At 38.9% G+C, this 17,996-nt stretch overlaps 1 protein-coding gene across 1 annotated transcript; it reads left to right on the plus strand.

The window, feature by feature from the left end:
* Positions 1–13,203: 13,203 nt before the first annotated feature.
* Positions 13,204–14,324, plus strand: KVR01_001363 (uncharacterized protein; the record flags this gene model as incomplete). Its single annotated transcript, XM_044792364.1, has 2 exons — positions 13,204–14,217; positions 14,268–14,324. The coding sequence occupies 2 exons, from the start codon at positions 13,204–13,206 to the stop codon at positions 14,322–14,324; spliced, it is 1,071 nt and encodes a 356-aa protein (XP_044649318.1).
* Between the last annotated feature and the right edge of the window lie 3,672 nt (positions 14,325–17,996).

The following is a 17,996-nucleotide window of genomic DNA, read 5'->3' on the forward strand; positions in this document are numbered from 1 at the left end:
GTTTTTAATAACGTAAAACGCGGTGCTATATTCTCTAGTAATGTAAATGCCGGGATTTCCGGGTTCCTGGAGATTATATTACTCGCATTCCGTATTCCTAGAGAATATAATAACTGCATTCCGGGTTCCTGGAAACCTAAGGACCTATTTGTCCGGATACTAGTAACGGAGGTCGCGGGTGCCACGTTGTGTGGTAATGCAAGGTACCGGTGCTACAGCCTATAATAATGCTAGTATAGGTGGTACAATGTTTTGTAACGCAGGGTACTAGTAGTATAGACTCTGATAATTAATACTATTTTTATTCTAGTAATATAAGGTGCCGGTATACGTCTAACATAGAATGTAGTTGCTATAGTCTTTAGTAATACACTATGCTTTTTTTTATAATATTTAATAATCATTTACTTTAATAATATAATCTTTAGTAAAGCGGGGTATAATTCCTATGATCTTTAGTAATATAAGGTGCTATATTTATAATGCCTAGTAATAAGGGTTCCTAGATCTACCTGCCTCCGGTGCTATACTATTTAATAACCCGGGATACAGTTGCTATAGTCTCCTGTAAGGCGAGGTGTATTCTTTATAGTTACTAGTAATGTAGGGTGCCATATTTATAATGTATAGTAAGGGTTCCAGATCTGGTCCGGTGTTTTTAGTAACCCGGTTTGTAATTTTTATAATCTCTAGTAACCCGGTGTGGCGGTGCCATAGTTTCTAGTAGGCGTTCGAGATTTGCTCCGGTGTCTTTAGTAACCCGGGTTGCAGTTTCTATAGTCTCTAGTAACCCGGTGCGGCGGTGTTATAGTTTCTAGTAAGGGTTCCAAATATGGTCTAGTGTCTTTAGTAACCCGGGTTGCGGTTCCTATAGTCTCCAGTAACCCGGTGTGGCGGTGCCATAGTTTCTAGTAGGCGTTCCAGATCTGCTCCGGTGTCTTTAGTAACCCGGGTTGCGGTTTCTATAGTCTTTAGTAACCCGGTGCGGCGGTGCTATAGTTTCTAGTAAGGGTTCCAAATATGGTCTGGTGTCTTTAGTAACCCGGGTTGCGGTTCCTATAATCTCCAGTAACCCGGTACAGCAGTGCCATGGTTTCTAATTAACGCAGGGTGCCGGTGCTATAGGTTCCAGTAATTCACGGGGCCGCCCATGCTTTATGAGAGGAATAGTTGAGATTGTAATAGTTAATTAGACCGCGCTCGTAGGAAAGAGGCATTAGTTCCTGGTTTTAGGATGTGCTAGTCAGAATTTATGGACACTTGTAGCGTCCCTAAATTAGGATCTTAGGATCCGATAGGTACTATATTTAAGTTGTAGTTATTAATTAAATAGTTAACCCGGTCCTGAGAATGTAATCCCAGCCGCATATTTTCTTTTAGATATTAAAGTAGCGTTTAATAGGCCAAGACTAGCTTAGGCAGTGCTTATATAAGGTTATGAATAACTGCGAGTATGTTATAATAGGCTTATGTTTTAGTAAAGGGCCGTTGTATATGTACATGTTTGTGTTGATATTTAGCTTTATTATGGAGACCCTTATAAATAATAAAGACTCCATGTTCGCCGCATAAATATAGACAGCTTAATTATTAAAAAAGTTAAAGGCTAAAAAATTTAAATTCTCTTTCCTTTAATATAATTTTAAGCTATTATTATTTATAAAGGTTTGCCAGCTTTGCTCCTTTTAAATATTTTTTAAGTTATATAGTTTTTTATTCCTAAATAAACTTTTTACTTATTATAAATTTCTTTTTGAGGATACTATTAAAATAATTAAACTAGTAGGTAAAGATATAGGACTATACAAGGCATTTTTAAAATTTTAAATAAGAAAACCTAATCTTTTTAAGAGTTGCTTATTACTATAAGCCAAATATTTATTTTTTTTCGTCCAAACTATAATTACTTAATTCTCCTTAATTATATTAAGTTTTTAAATTTTCCCTTAAAGGGTGCTTAGCCTATTATTGAATTTTCAACGGACTTTTTAAGCTTAGCTTTTAGAGCACTTTTAGTAAGTTATTTCTAAAAGAAATTCTAGTTTTAATAATATAGATATATATTAACATTCAAAGGCTTAAATTTTATAGAGCGTTAATTACTTTAATTAATAGATCTGGGCCGCGCAAGGGCTGGGATAAGGCGGGCTGATAATATTTAATCTAGCTTACTATAAGGCTAGCAAGGCCACGGGAAGAGACCCGGCAAGAACAAACCTAATGCTATTAAAAGATCGGCTAGGATCCGGATATTAGGAACGACCGCGCCCATGACCTTAATCGTCCAGCTTTCTAGTTGCAGTTCCGGGATTTGCGGAGCTCACCACAGTTACATATTTACCGTTTTCCGGTTTCATGCAAGCTTTACATATGTTTAAATTTAGCTTATAGTCGAGATTAAGTAATTAAAAAATTAATAGAAAGACGTTATTTAGGGGTTTAAACAGTCTCAAGTAAGTAGACAGCTTGTTTTTAAAAACTGCAAATTTTCTTCTAGAACAACCAGCCACCGGACTTAGTTTAGACGAGACCGCTTAGCGCAGTTCCGTCAAAGTAGACCTTACACACAGCACAGGACCTTGCATTTAAGTTATTAAATAAATATTATAGTTATATATAAAGATTATATTTTATAATTGGCTATAAACCCGTATAATATCGCTTAGAGCGTCTCTAACTATACTACTTTTCCTCCTATTGCCGTTAGGGCTATTTCTATAGTTACTTAACTATAATTGCGCCTTTTAAAAGTCTTGAATTGCAATAATAATGCTATTTGTAAACTTTATAATGTTATTTTTTTGGTCTAGCTCCTATTTATATTATATATTTTGCTATTTTAAAATAGTTATAGTTTAGTTTTTTCTTATATTAATTCTCTTTTAGGCAATAATTTTTTAATATAGGTTTTTATTATTTTGCTAAAGCTTATTAATTTAGTCTTTTAACTAGCTTAGCGCTTAAATTAAGGTCTTTTTTGGTGCTTATTTTGTTTTTAAGTAATAGCGCCTTTTTGCAATTAGTAATAAGGGTACTAGGTTTTTAGTAAGTAATGTAAAAAGGACTTTTAAGTGGGCTAGGGGATATATATCTTAGTAGGGTAGGGTAGAACTATAACAATTTCTTAGCTATGTTTTACTCTTTTATAATTCTCCCCACGCCCATAAACAAGTTGTAAAAAGATATCTTATTAGCGCTAAAAGGCACCCGCTATATGTTAGTATATTTTGGGCGCTAGAAATGGAGCTAAAATTAATAACTTCTTTGGTTATAAACGGCAGCCCCGGCATTAAAAGCGTAATATATAAATGGAAAGCAATATTTATAATAGGTTAAATGGTGAAGCTCAAATTAATAGTATTAGCAAGGACTATGGCTTATTATATAACATGCAATGGACCCCTTAATAACCTAAAATCCTGATTCCTCGGTATTACTGCCCTTTAATCCCGGTTCTGGTGATCGGATATCAAAAGATGATCAGTATTGGCACTAATGTTGAGCATCAATATCGGCCTGAGGGGCTTAATGGTTCGGTTTCTTTATAGTCTGTTCAATATAATTGCATAAGAACCTCCGAGTCTATGGTCATGGACGCCGTGGGACCACCAAAGCCGGGTTTCCAACTATAGTTGCAACTGCAACCCGTTTCTTAATCTCCTATCAGCTAAAATTAATTTGAATATTATATGTGCCCAAAATAGAATAGTACACCCTTATCCCCAATTTCTAAGCTCTTATTCTAATATTAAATATTAAACGTTTCTATTAAACTTATCCTATTATTTATATCCTTTTTTAAATATATTTCTATATAGAAGATCCTAATTGCACCTTAACTATTTATTTACTTCCATTGCCTAAAATATAGTATAACTTTATTTAATTTTACTATTAGTAGTAATATTAATAATATTCTTATATTTAGTAGATATTACTAAATAATCCTAGCTATAAAACTAGGAAGTATTAATAATATAAAGCCTTTAAGCCCTAAAAATATAGTATATATTAATAGGATTGTGGCTTATAATAACTTAATTGTAGTTATAATTTATAAGTAGAGGCTGGACTTTAAGGTGGATTATTACTATATAATTAAGTAATAAATAATGTTACTTTTTAGAATATAAGATGTTATTTTAAATAAGAAATACTATTATAATATAGTTAGGTAGTTGGATAAAAGTTGTATATTTATAAATTCCTTCTAACTTTATTTATACCTTATTTTATAGTAGGTTAATATTAGCTTTTTTAGGTTAAGTATAATTATTTTATAATTTAAATTAAATAATATTCTTTTAGAATTAAGCCCCTAGCTTTTATATTATTTTATAATATTAATAATTATTAATATATTTATAGATTAAGCTAAATATAAGAACTCTATATATAATTTTAGGTATGAAAAGTGAAGGTTTTCTAAGAATAATAAATATTTAGAGAATCTTGTACTTTTACTAATTGTTTTCTATAATACTTTTAAAAATGAGGACTTTTAAGATAAGGGGCTTAAAGCCTTTATAGTTTCTAGTAACAACAATGCTAATAATAGTAAATATAGCTACTATAATAGTAATAGTAATAATAGTAATTAAAGTAAGACCGCTCATTCTCCTCTTAGAATTAATAGTAAAAGTAAAATGAAGGCTAGTTTGAGAAAACGTGGTTTATATTAGTTGGATAAGTTAAAGGATTTAGTATGAAAAACGTTTTTAAGTAGTCTTACTAAAGGGAAGGGGCTATGCTAGGTAATAATCCAGTATAATTAGAATTTTAAGAAATGGCTACCTATTTTAAATAAGAAAAAGGCTCGTAGCCTAGATTTAAAAGAATTAAAATTAAAAAAGAAGTAGGTACTAGCAGGGCATGGTAGTAGCAGCTACAAATCTAGAAATGGAAACAATAATGACAGCAAGCGTCCACGAGCACGTCCTAGGCCTTGCACCATCTAAGATATGAGAGACAAAAGAGAATGCAAAATTTTGCCAAAATATTCATTATTTTATTTCTTTCTCTTCTCTCTATCTCTTATTTTACTTTACCGTGGAATGGTTCTTCTGCTACTTTTTGGTTTCCGTTTAGTTTTCCTACTTATATACTCATTCATTCCTTTTAGTATCCTTAAGAATAGCTTATGTAAACAAATTTCGGGCCTCTATTAATTTATAATTAAATTATATTAATTCTAGTTTAATTTAAAATCTGCCTTTTAAATTATATAAAGTAGCTTTTATATTTATAAAGTATTTTATTAATAAAAGAAATGTTAATTTATATTTATAATTATTAATTATTTAATTATAAAATAATTACTTTATTTAAAAGCTTTTATATATATATTAGTTTTTTATATATATTTATTAAATATTATTATATTATATATTATTTATATTAGTATATTACTTTTAATATTTTATATTAAACGTTTTTATTATTATTTTAAATTTTAAAATATTATGTTAATAGTATATTTATTTAATAGATTTGGTTTTCATATTTAAATATAATATTAAGTTTTATAAATTAATATAGTTTGTAAATTTATTATATAACTTTAAAATTTAAAACTTATTATAAAATTATAAATAAAAATAGTTTATATTAATTATTTTAAGTTTTATAAATTTTATTTTATATTATATTATATGTTTACAAGTTTTAATTATAAACGTTTTATATAATTATATTAATATATTAATATTTATAAGAAAAATGTTTTTAATTATTATATTAATAATTCTATATTTAGGAATTCTTAATATTACTTTTAATATAGAAATAACTAATAATATTTAAAAATGTTCGGTATATAAATATAGAATAGAATTTTATGTTCGCAATAAGCAGTAGAAAATAAAACCATTACTACTAATTACAATTCTTCCTTATCATTTATAAAATCCCCTAATAACAAATATTATGCTTTAAACTTAAAAAAGGACTAAAATTTTATCAGCCCCTCTAGATGGGTTTTCTAGGGCTCATTAGGGAACTCAGCCTTTTTAGAGTTTCCTATTCTAGGACTAGGATAACCGCTAGTACTTAATAAGAGTAGAAACTTAGGATGTTTAACTAAAGGTAACCTTTTATCCCTAAAGGTTTCTATAAATAATATTTTAGGAGCCATTAATTTGGTCCTAGTAGGCCGGATAGGAGATTATCTTTGGCTATAACGGCTTTTTATTAAGGATGTACTAGGTATATAAAATATTCTTTTCTTATAAATATTTTTCTAGGAAGATAAACTAGAAACCTTAAATCTAGTTATAGAAGGGCGGATTAAAAATCATCCTTGGCCATAAAGGCTATTTGTTAAGGACACACTAAATATATAAAATATTCTTTTTTTATAAATGCTTTCCTAGAAGGAGAGACTAGAAACCCTAAATCCAGTCACTAGAGGTTAAATTAGAGATCTTCCCCGGCCCTAAAGGCTTACTATCGAAGATGCACTAGGCACATGATATATGCTTTTCTCCTAAATAATTTCCTGGGAGACACTGGGAGCCCTAAACCCAGTTCCTGCAAGGCGGATTGGGGACTTGTTTGGCTGTTCTCGTGGGTATTAGGAGCTAAATGCTTTCTCATAAGTTAGACTAGCCAAGACTAGTCTTATAGGGACTTCTTGTTGCTTGATTTCTATTTCTATAAGCATTTATTCTACATTTCGCTTACGCTTTATATCTCTCATTTTATATAATAAGGTAAGTGGACGTGCCCCATTTAATGATTTATCCTTGGTGCTTACTAGCTGGTTATTCTCTTAAACTACCCCCATAACATGATTGTTTTTTGCATGGTGTTTTGGGCTTTGGGTTCTAGTAAGTGAAGGTTGGGGACGCCGTGCGACCACTTTTAGTTTACGGGATTGGCGCCTTGACTTTTTGAGCCTTATCCTTGCATTGTAGTTTATAGTTTCCTCTTGCAGAGGTTGCAAAATTAAAGGGGCTGGAGGAGGTAGACTAGAAGGCTCTTAGCTAAGCAGACAAATTTTCTTGCTGCGCCAAGGTATTTGATTATTTGGGGGTTCTATGTTCTACGAATTTTATGCTCTAAGTAGTCTAGTTTAAATTATTATCTTTCTTCTACCTTTTCTTTTGGCCACATTTTGGGAAGGTTTAGAAGTGGAGGGCGTTAGGCGAGATGGACTAGAAGGCTCTTAGCTAAATAGATGAATTTTCTTGCTGCGCCGAGATGTTTAATTATCTGGGGTATTTATGCAAGTTTGCCTAGAAGAATATCCAGCTCTGCAAGCTCTAGCTCCGCTTCGCCTGATAGAAGTGTTGTTTTATATGCTTTTCAAATTGCGTAAAATATAGGGAGGCAGGATTAGGGGTCTCTTTGATGATCCCGCTCTTGGCTGGCTATCCGTGTCGACATTTTCTATTTCTTCTGTTTGCCAGACGGGATCTTTATGAGTTTCGTGACGGACTGGGCGCTCCGCTGTCAGGTTGCCTGAGACTCCGGGCGGGGTGGACAAATATATTGGGGACTGTCTTAACGGCTTGTCAATGGTTGGTCTGCTGACGGGGGTGGTAGCCGAGCCAGTACCCTGAGGTGGTTAGATTGGGGATCGCTTCAATGGTCCTGTCTTTGACCGACCTGTCTGCGTGGAGGCCTCGAAGGCCTCGGCCGGTCCGGCGCGCAACATCCCTGCCGTCGCGGCTTTGGGAGGATTAATAGGGGTAGCAGACTTTAAAGGTTGGATTGGGGATCGTTTTAATAACTTTCCTTTGGTCCAACCTGGCCTGCTTGTAGGATCAAACTGGAACAGCCATGTGGCCTGCTGTTAAGCTGCCTTGCAACTGTTATACTTGTTTTGGGCCGGAGCTGCTCTCTGCTACTTCGTAGTGTAAGACGCGACCAGCTCTTGACTTGCTGGACCCTCGTATACGGACAGGTTTTAGTTCTCTAGCTCAAAGGGTGGAGATGCTTGTATGGAATTCTGTGAAGTTTAAACTAGATGTTGCCTTACTAGCTCTTTAATGGCTATCTTAGAATCAGCTAGTGGAGTGGTACAAGTAGGAGGCCGAATTGGGGAGCGCGACGGGCTTGGAGGAGATTGGTTTTGGTAATATTAGGAGGCGGGAATTTGGGACTTAGGGGATTTGCTATACTGGTTTGTATTATGCCGTTTTGGTGGTTTATAGTGACTTTTTTAAGTATTATTGCCTATATTGAGCGGGTTTTTAAATATTTTTGTTAAAACTAGTTGTAGTTAATTTATTTGTATGGCTGGATTAAGGATTTGCGCTTATATTTTAGGTGAATTAATATAATCTATAGCTTCTAGCACTTGGTATGGAAAAGCCTACTTTGAAGGCAATTTGTAAAAGATTTCTTATAATTTGTGCTATTTTAGCTTGTTCTATGTTTATTGGACGGACTAATGTTGGGGCTGTAAATGCGATGGGTCCCTGCTAACTAGTATTGCGCTCCAGTTTAGTGGCCGTGGACCACTATTATTATTAATCTCCATAGCTTCTCCTCTAGATGGGGGACCTAAATTGCTTGTAACCTATAGCCCATCAATTATATATGACCAGGGGCTAAAAAAAGCCTTTAAGAAGTCCTTTTATACCATAATTGCTATTATTTTTATTTAACTATTAGCCTATTTAAGGATGGGTAAAAAGGTATTGCGCTATAGGTTAAGGAAATTATAAATAATGGGCTTGTCGCCTTGCCAATTTTTTGCCTTTGCATTTTAATTAAGATTTTAGTCTAGTTAATGTGGTAAAGGAGGCTTTGCTGTAAGCCTATAGCTAATTTTAGCTATATAAAAGCCGTATTATTATGCTTGGGCTTATAGCTAACAAATATACTAAAAGTTTATAGCAGCTATTAGGGTGGGTTTATTATGCTTGTCCTGCAAAATTGGCTTTTTTAATAAATATAAATAGTCCTTTAGTCCATTAAGAAAGAGCAGCATATAGGCTAATTCCATATTTAATAATATTAAGGGCTGGAAATTCCTATTAGAAACCTTTATATAAGGTCTTTCTAGCTAGGTCTAGTATATTTAGAGGGATTGGAAAAGCTTGACATTTTTATTTTCCTTATTTCTCTTTTAAGACTTATCCAAGTCATTAATGATATAACTTTATAAGATTTTAGCCCTAATAAAAAAGTATATTATATTTTAATAAAATGTTTTAAAGCTTAGAAAAATGGCGTTAAGAGATAGTAGCTTTTATTTAATAGTTTGTTGAATAGACGCGCTTTTTACGCCTTTGAAGGCTTCTCGTATATTTATTATAAGTCGGATATAATCTTCATTAAAACTATTTAAAGGAAGATGGTATTAAAAATAGCTAATAGTCTTAAAGTTTATATGTGGCACTATAAAAGCATTGCCTGCCACCCTTTAATAAATGTGCAATATGTGCTAAAGGTATTATATGGGAAATTTAAGGCATTTTAATGGGGTATATTTATACATATTACTAAGCTTAAATCCTCTCCTTGTACCCGGGAATTTAAAGACCTTGTATAGGGTGCCCATGAAATCTTTATACTTTAATACTCTATTCTTTTGCTAAAGTAGGAGGTTAAGGATTTTCCTTTTGCTCTTTGTTAGCTTTAACGCCCAATTTTTGCCTAGGTCCGGCTTTCTAAGCATGAGATGGAATATATACTAGCAAATTTTACTATTTAAATATTTTATTTAATAAAAAAACCTAGATATGTGGAAGTTGTGAAATAGCTTTATAAGCTATTAAAAACCTTTACCAAACTTTTGCTAAGTTGTTGCAATTTTTTGCCGCCTATTAATATAAATAATATGTTTTTAAAGCCGCATTTAAGGGTAATTGCCTATTTATACTATATTTTAGAATTTGTTTTTAGAAAGCCCCAAAGCTATTAAAAGACTGCTATATGTTGTGGCATTTATTTTCCTCTTGATATGGTATTTTTAAAGATTTGGCTAACATCCCTTCTTGCTAAAGATATTGGAGAGGTGCTTAATAATTGCTAGGTTTTTGTTTTTCCCCTTTTTGGGCGGGAATATAAAGGCATTTAATGGAACTTGGATGATCCCAATTATATTTTTATCTGCTATTATAGATTTTGTGAAAGATAAAGGTAGAGGAACTTTATGTGCTGTACTTGTATTTGCAATACTCTTGATTAAGTCTCGTCCTGGGTTTAGCCGTCACTATTTCCACGCGAGTCGGGCGGTGTGCGACCGCAAGAAGTACTGGCGGGGGCGCATCGACCAAACACTCCCCCTTCTCATCTGCTTACATCCCGGTTCCCCAGTCCTCGGTTTTGCTAGAGAACATGACGCGTGGCGCCTGGCACTGCTCCCTCAATGAGTCCCTCTTCGAGGATCCATTGTTACGCTAATCTGTTTCCATACCGTGCCAAGGTCTAAGTACCAGAATAGCAACCGACGCCGCCACAAAACCGGCCTGAGCTTGCTATATATAGTATCTGAATCCTAGGGCTCCTAAGCGAGATTTATTGCGTGCTGTCAAGTGGGTTTGAGACGTAAGCACAAGAACTAATTAATGCAATAACGATAGAGATCCGGCTGGACGTGGGGAGGTTTCGTCACTCAGGTTTACACGTAGTGATACTTGTCTAACTTGCGAGTTGCGCCGTTCCACTCTAATTCAGTGTAAAACTATGGCTTTGCATTACTGTATACCTTAATAAGCTGCGTACTATAAATATACTTGCTAGTCTGTGATCCTAAATCACGTTACGCCTACCTAGGTATGTACAACCCGAAAGCAGTATTCTATGCAAATCGCAAATAATGACCATAGGACTGCGATTAAACCCTATGTCTTAACTATAGTAACCATCCTAATAGCAGCAATATCGTCCTTCATTCAATGTTCTCATACAGTCCCCCCTAAAAAGTGTCTGCTAGGGAATAGCAGGACTAGCTGTAACACTGTATTTCTTCTAGTGTGGCCTCTTCTTCCACGTCTTTCGCGGGCTTCCACTTATAGGCGTGCCTGCTTCAGAACAGAGTGTGATCTCATCCCAATCTTTGGCCTCCCCCGAGGACACCCCATCTAAGTTATTTTTTCCCTTGTCCAAAACATCATCAGTTATGTTAAATTTGTTCATTCCTTTCTCGGAATCCTTGTTATTGGCAGCATGCAATAGCCTAGCACTCGGTCGGTATTGCATTTCAACGAATTCCACAGGCCGGTCCACTCTACGGCTGATAACAGCGTTGCGGACATAGGTGGAGAACTCGGGTTCGCCGCAGGCTATGATGTTTGTCAGCCGGGGCCAGCTCCTAGGAGAGGGAGACCTGCCTACAACCATACTCTTCCCTGACGTCGCATCCATCATACACTCCAGCAATGGGTGGTGGTCATCCTCTTCAAAACATATCCAATGGCTTGTTTCCCTAAATACCGGCGTCGCCTTCTGTGTGGGCGGGTATACGCACCATACCACGAATAGTTCCTTATTGTATCAGCACGGCCACCGTGGGTAGAGGAATCATGGTACTCACATTACCGGAGTCAAGCTTTTGCAATCGTTTCAGGTACTCAGACGCCCACTCTCCTTGTGAATTTCTGTCCAGGCTCCAGAAGATGTTTACCCTGCAGAGTACACTATCGTGTCGACATTCCCAGAGGGTCCGGGCGATAGAGAGGACACCCACGATCCCAGACCCATGTGCTACGAGCATCACGCTTTCGAATAATTTCAGATCCATATCTCGCCCGTATAGGCCGTCCATAAGCAGCCTCTCACCCTTTCTGAACCGCAGCGATCTGAGAGGGCCGCTGTGTAGGACTAGAAAGGTGACAGTACTTTTCGTTTTCTCGCTTTCCTTTTTTTCACTTTGCGTTTTCTCGAGGTCAGGCTCATACCATAGCGCCGCCATCGGATAGCTTGCTAGTGGGCTGTAGTGGAAGATCGAACCTGGCAGGAAGATATAGAAGTAGCTCCCGGGGAAATGGCGGAAGGAACGATGGCAAGAGACAGTAATGCGCGAGATTTCGGAATCGCCAGTCTCGTCAATTATGGTTGCAGCAGTTGCACAAAATAAAAGCCTGAGATATACGTAGCCAGTGCTCAGAACCCATAGACCTCCAGAAACTAGAACAATAACCCTAGGCTGCCAGCCTCTCTGGTTGAGGACGTGCCAGATAGTCGCACCAAGCATGGCGAGCGCGAGAACGAGGTGTATCATCGCGAAGGTTCGGACTAGGTACCGGCGTATGCAGTAAAAAGAGGTAAATAAAAGGGCAATAAGCAGCCCAACAGCCTGTAGTGGTCAGCTTCATCTTGAAAAGACGGCTGTCGACTTACACTATAGCCGGATATAGTAGTCTGATCCGGCCGCGACCGTCTAAAAGCCAGGGTGGCGTGTATAATGCCTTCAATAATGACCACTCTGCCGATAAAATGGTGAAAGGTATAATATGTTGATAGCGGAACCCCAATTAAGTCCGCGAAAGGGTTGGTGCGGGCCCCAAGGAACAGCAGTGTCGCGTTTATAATAGCCAGCATTGCTGCCACGGATTCAACGTTGGCTCTTTTCAGAACGAGGACTGCCGCATTGGCTCCAAGATACAACAAGAGGAACACGAATTCTAACCGAGTGATGCTCATCCAGTACCTCCTCGGTAGGACAAGGGGATACTGTACATTGCGGGCGAAGCGGTCAGTCCCGGGAATCAGCGAGAGCACAAAAGACGACAGTTTGTTGAGTATAGTATGGAAAAAAGAGTTGAGAAGGTAGAAGGCATGACGCAAACGAAGGCAGCTATGAGTGAAGCGCCGCTTGAGGTACCGCAAGAAGTATAAAACTGGGTAGAACAGTACGAAAGCGACAAAGACTGTTATAGTGTATACTTTAATAATAAGGTCCATTTCAAACACGGAGTAGACTAACGCTGGAGCCTGGAAAGTAATAGCGGCTCTCATTCACTCTTATTTGATAACTGTGTTCCCGAATAAATCTTTGTTGCTCGTCCCGAAACACCGGCCACACCGTGGGACTCCTGGTTCCGAGCCCCAGTTGCCCGTCTTCAAAGAGCGGTGTCCAGAAACAGGCTCCCGGTTCAGGGCAGCCCTAGCTCAGGATCCCGGGATATATGAGATGGCACTTGCATCGTCCAAGGTATATAAAGAAGCCCCATTTCAGCAGATGCACAAGGCTCTCTGAGCATCTCCAACAAGCTTTAGTATCTATTTACTCAGTTCACCGGCAACAAAATGTCGAATGATAACGGCACCCTTCTAGCCCGCCAGGTGCGGCGATTTATCGAAAAAGATCCAGCGTCTAAGTCTCTAGAGAACGTAGAAGAAGATGCAAAAAAGATTATTCTTAAGCTAGGAAACCCGAAGTATTTTGCCGACGAATCAGAGGAGTTTGAACCGTATCCTCTACAGTGGGCAGTGAAGAGATCATTTGAGTCAAAATACAAGATGCTCCAAAAGGAATACCCAAACCTGCCAGATCTTAAAACGAAGAAAGCCGCGGCCGATGAGGAAGCCAGAAAGAACGCCGCGGCTGATGAGGAAGCCAGAAAGAACGCCGAGGCCGCTGAGGAAGCCAGAAAGAACGCGGCTGAGGAAGCTAGGAAGAAAGCCGCGGCCGACGAGGAAGCCAGAAAGAACGCCGAGGCCGCTGAGGAAGCCAGAAAGAACGCGGCTGAGGAAGCTAGGAAGAAAGCCGCGGCCGACGAGGAAGCCAGAAAGAACGCCGAGGCCGCTGAGGAAGCCAGAAAGAACGCGGCTGAGGAAGCTAGGAAGAAAGCCGCGGCCGACGAGGAAGCCAGAAAGAACGCCGAGGCCGCTGAGGAAGCCAGAAAGAACGCGGCCGCCGACGAGGAAGCCAAGACAAGAGCCGCCCTCCTGGATCAGCTTAAATCTCTGGATTCTAAGCAGCTCGAAGGTCTTCTCAAGGATTTGGGAGTCCCCAGTGGCAGAGGCTCTAGGGAGACAACGGTTGACACCACTAGCAGCTGGAACACAAGAGAGTCTAGCGTTGTTACTACAAGTTCTGGGCCCGAATATTGGCCGAAGGTCAGAGACAAGTTCGGCGAAGATACAGACTACTGGTTAAACAAACTATCAGAGACCTCTCAGGAGAACGACTGCGACTTCGTAATTGTCAAGTTTTACCTCGAATACCTTTTAAGGAAAGACGCCGACCGTAGCGTTGACGACTTGGGGGACGATGCCTTCCTATTTATCGACAGCGGCCCTGAAACGCTAACGGGATGGGTGAAAGACCTACGTGAAGAGGACCCACAACTCTATCAGGACTACAATAGATATCACGCATCTTCGCGGATCTCGGGCGAGAGAAAAGAGAGGCGGCCGTGGGCTAGGAATCCACAAGCATACCGAGACCGCGCCCTTGCACATTTACCGCCAGAAACCGACAAGAACTGGGACAAAATAACTATTGCAATTGATCCTGATACGAAAAAAAGGGATGTCAAGGGAAGAATCACGGCCTCTATTAAACAACAATATTTGGATGTCTGCCTCCCTAGTCTTCGTGACAACGATGAGGAACGACACATCCTGGTAAAAAGAAAGGAGTATCTAAAGGATGCTCAACGTTTTGAGGGGACTTTAAGCGGCCGAGTCTTGACAATATCGACATCAGACAGGAGTCTTCTCAAAGGGCGCCCCAAGTCTGACATCAAAATTCTGAACTACACTGTTGCCGAGCAACCCTACATGAGTTCATATCTTAGAGTGTTCTTTGTTGGGATAGACAAGAAGCAGAAAAGTGTTATCCGTGCATGGACCAAGACCGAGTTTTGTTGCTACGCGAAATTCCAATCAGGGATTTTCGACGTCAATGAACAAAGGAAAGCTTGCGGGCAAAAAGAGCTGTTCAGAGTACCTAAAGTAGATGTGCCATGGCCTCAAGAGGCCTCTGATTTAAATTCTGGGCCGGAATCCCCCTTTGCTTCCAACGTTGAATTATAAAGGCTGGGGTTGGAGTTAAAGTTGATACCCCTGTAGGTGCAGGGGCTGCTCGAGGCATCGGGGCACATAGGCAGGACCTGGTGGTCTGAACACAATTTTTACCTAAATAACGTCTATCCTTGCATGGCGGAAAACCCTTTATGCTAGAAAATATGGCAGGTACTTTAATTTTAGATATATTAAAAACTCTATACTTATTAATGTCTCCTAAATTTTTATATTAATTGTATTTTCTAGCTAATATTAAGCATTCTAAGCCCCTTCTACTAAAATCCTACCTTAATGCTACCATTTTTATGCCTAATTTATATAATGTCTTTATTTAAAGCAATAAAAAATTCTTTTAATATGCTTTTACTATTAAGCTTTTATTATTCCTAATACTTATAAAAGGATTATATTTAAGCTATAAAACCTTGCTATTATGCCAGTAATTAATATAAACCTTATAGCTATTATGGTGTTTAAATTTTTAAATTAATGCCATGTAGCTTAGTATTTTGGATTAAAGCGAGTACCAATTTTGGTTAATGTAAATTGAATTTATAAATGGCTTTTCGTAGCTGATTTGGAGTGTGGCTGGTGGCAAGATTTATGGTTATATGACTTTTGCTGCTGGCTGCTGCCTTAGGTATTAAGATGGCCCTGGCGGTTGGACTGGCGCTTGACCAGTGGCTTGTGCGCAGCTCGCGCCGGCTAGCGGGACGCCAGCAAACCCTCTAACCAGCGCTTCGCCGAAGGAGACCGATAAAATGCCTTGCAGCAAGCCTAGCCATCTGATAGGTCATGAACCAGAGCTGCAGGCCGTCTGCGTACCTCCTCATGGACGCTTTTGGGGCTGTGCGAGTCTGCCGCCCCGCCTTGCGGCCTCGTCAGACTCCAGATTCTTGACGGGCGTCTTGATCTCGCTATTCACCCTCATCGGCGACTGCTGACGTTAACCTTTCTCTTCGTATACAATACCGCCGCAATGGAGGTGTTGGGAGGAGTGGCGAGCGCTATCGCAGTAATCGAGCTCGCCGCAAAAGTGGGCGCCCTCTGCGTTCAGTACTCTCTCGCCGTCAAGGGGGCCAAGGACGACATCGAACGCTTGCGGCAGCAAATAGACGCCTTGAAGACGATCGCCGAAGATGCACAGCAGCTTCTGCAAGGCCCAGGTGGACGTGCCCGCCCGCAGGCTCAGCCACACCAGGCTAAAGGCAAGTATAATAACAGTGCCCCAGCGCGCCCGATTTTCTGCATTCTTTTCTTCCTCTTTAAATAACACAGTGCGACCAAGTTGCTGATTTACCTAGGCTGATTTGATAAGGTACATGTTCACAATTTCGGACCAATGCTAGTGTCTGGCCACTTTAATAACACCGTGCATAAAAGATTTGTGTAATAAATTTGTTAATGGGGCTCTAACAATTCAATTTATTAACAAAATCTTGCACGCGCTATTATTAAATTTTGTTGAAGGTCGGCCATTCGATTGACTGGGCCACTTGATTATAAACCACGTTATGTAGAATTTGGCGGATATGCTAACAATCCCCAGATTAGATTGTTCCCCTTACTATGATATATTTTTTTGTTTTTATGTCTTTGTCCTTTTACTGGTCCTAGTGGGTGCAGTAAATTTATGTTTTATGGATTGAGCTGGGTGAATGTTCTAGAATCTTTAAAGTTGGTACTGACATTGGTGTTGCGTATCTCCTCCGTTGGGATCTGTTAACCCGCCAGCGGAATTTTGGTGGTGGGGCTAACGAAATGAGGCTGGCCTGTTTTCGCTTCTTGGAGTATCACGGAACGGCTACGAATCAGCTGGCAAAATCGTCAGGCCCACCTCAAAGATCTTTGATCTCACAGAGCCGCACTGCAAGGCACATTCCAGGGGTAGCGTTCTATGACTCGGCCGCCGGAAGGAGCCGAGAGGGAAAGGCGCCCGTCAGCGATGGCGTACTTCCTTCAGGCGTGTAGACAGTGCCACTGTTCTGGAACAGAGTCGGCAGGATTCTATGCAGCTGTATTTAATATGCGCTTAAATAAACAATAGCTAAAATCCCAGCGACACCCATTTCGCCTCGTACGGTCTTCAATATTTGTGAACATCATCCAGCCATTCTTTGATCATGCTCATGAACGGGGAGGCAATGCCCTCGAAGAACCCATTTGCCACCAATATCTCAGCACCAGCTCTCTGCTCAGTGTAAGGCATTGGTCTATCTATCCCAGGGGTTAAGACAGAAATAAAGTTTAGGCTATATAAATAGGTAATTTATTGCTAGGCTAAGGGTCCTTTAACCTGCCTAAGGCGGTTATGTGAGCAGTATCGATGGTCTGTATGGGGCGTCTTTTTATATTAATAAAAATGAATGGCATCACTTTTAAGCCGATTACAGTAACATTTTTTTGTATTTTTATTACATTTTATATTTTCTTTTTTTTAAAAAAAAAAGGAGCTATAGACTGTTCCTTTACATAGTCCTGAACGCTTAAAGACCTTGTATTTGAAAATAAATACAATATTAATAGCAATAAAATTCAGAGTGTAATAAAGTTGATAAAATAGCGATAACCTTGTGATCAGGCTATTTGAGATCGGCTTAAGCTACGCATGGACAGAAACCGGCAAACAGTCAAAACGGCGAGAAGCAAGCTGGTCTCTCGTTTGTAAAGATACTATCAACGAAGCCCTCCCCGGGCTTCCATAGAAATTGCTAGAAGGATGTATAAGATGGGGATGTGTGGTTTAAACGTGACGGTACGAAGGAATTAAAGTTCGTGACCCCAGGGTAGCTGGAGTGAGTTGATTGGCAGTCTCTGTCCTTCCTTCTGGACACATGGCCTGCGACGACGCCCATGATGACGTCTTCAGTTACTCAGGTAAAGACATCCTTAGGTACCTAAGTTACCTTTCACAAACCAAATGGATCATAGACGACGAGTATATATATTCTGTGTCTTCCCCGCGAACCCCACACTGCGCGTCCTGCAACCCCCTCAACTCGTTTTCTTCTCAACAAGTATCTCCCATAACCTGGAAATTCATTTCTCAAATCTGTGTATTGACTCAT

This window comes from Diaporthe batatas (genome assembly GCF_019321695.1).
Source record: "Diaporthe batatas strain CRI 302-4 chromosome Unknown Contig00002, whole genome shotgun sequence".
Lineage (NCBI taxonomy): Eukaryota > Fungi > Ascomycota > Sordariomycetes > Diaporthales > Diaporthaceae > Diaporthe > Diaporthe batatas.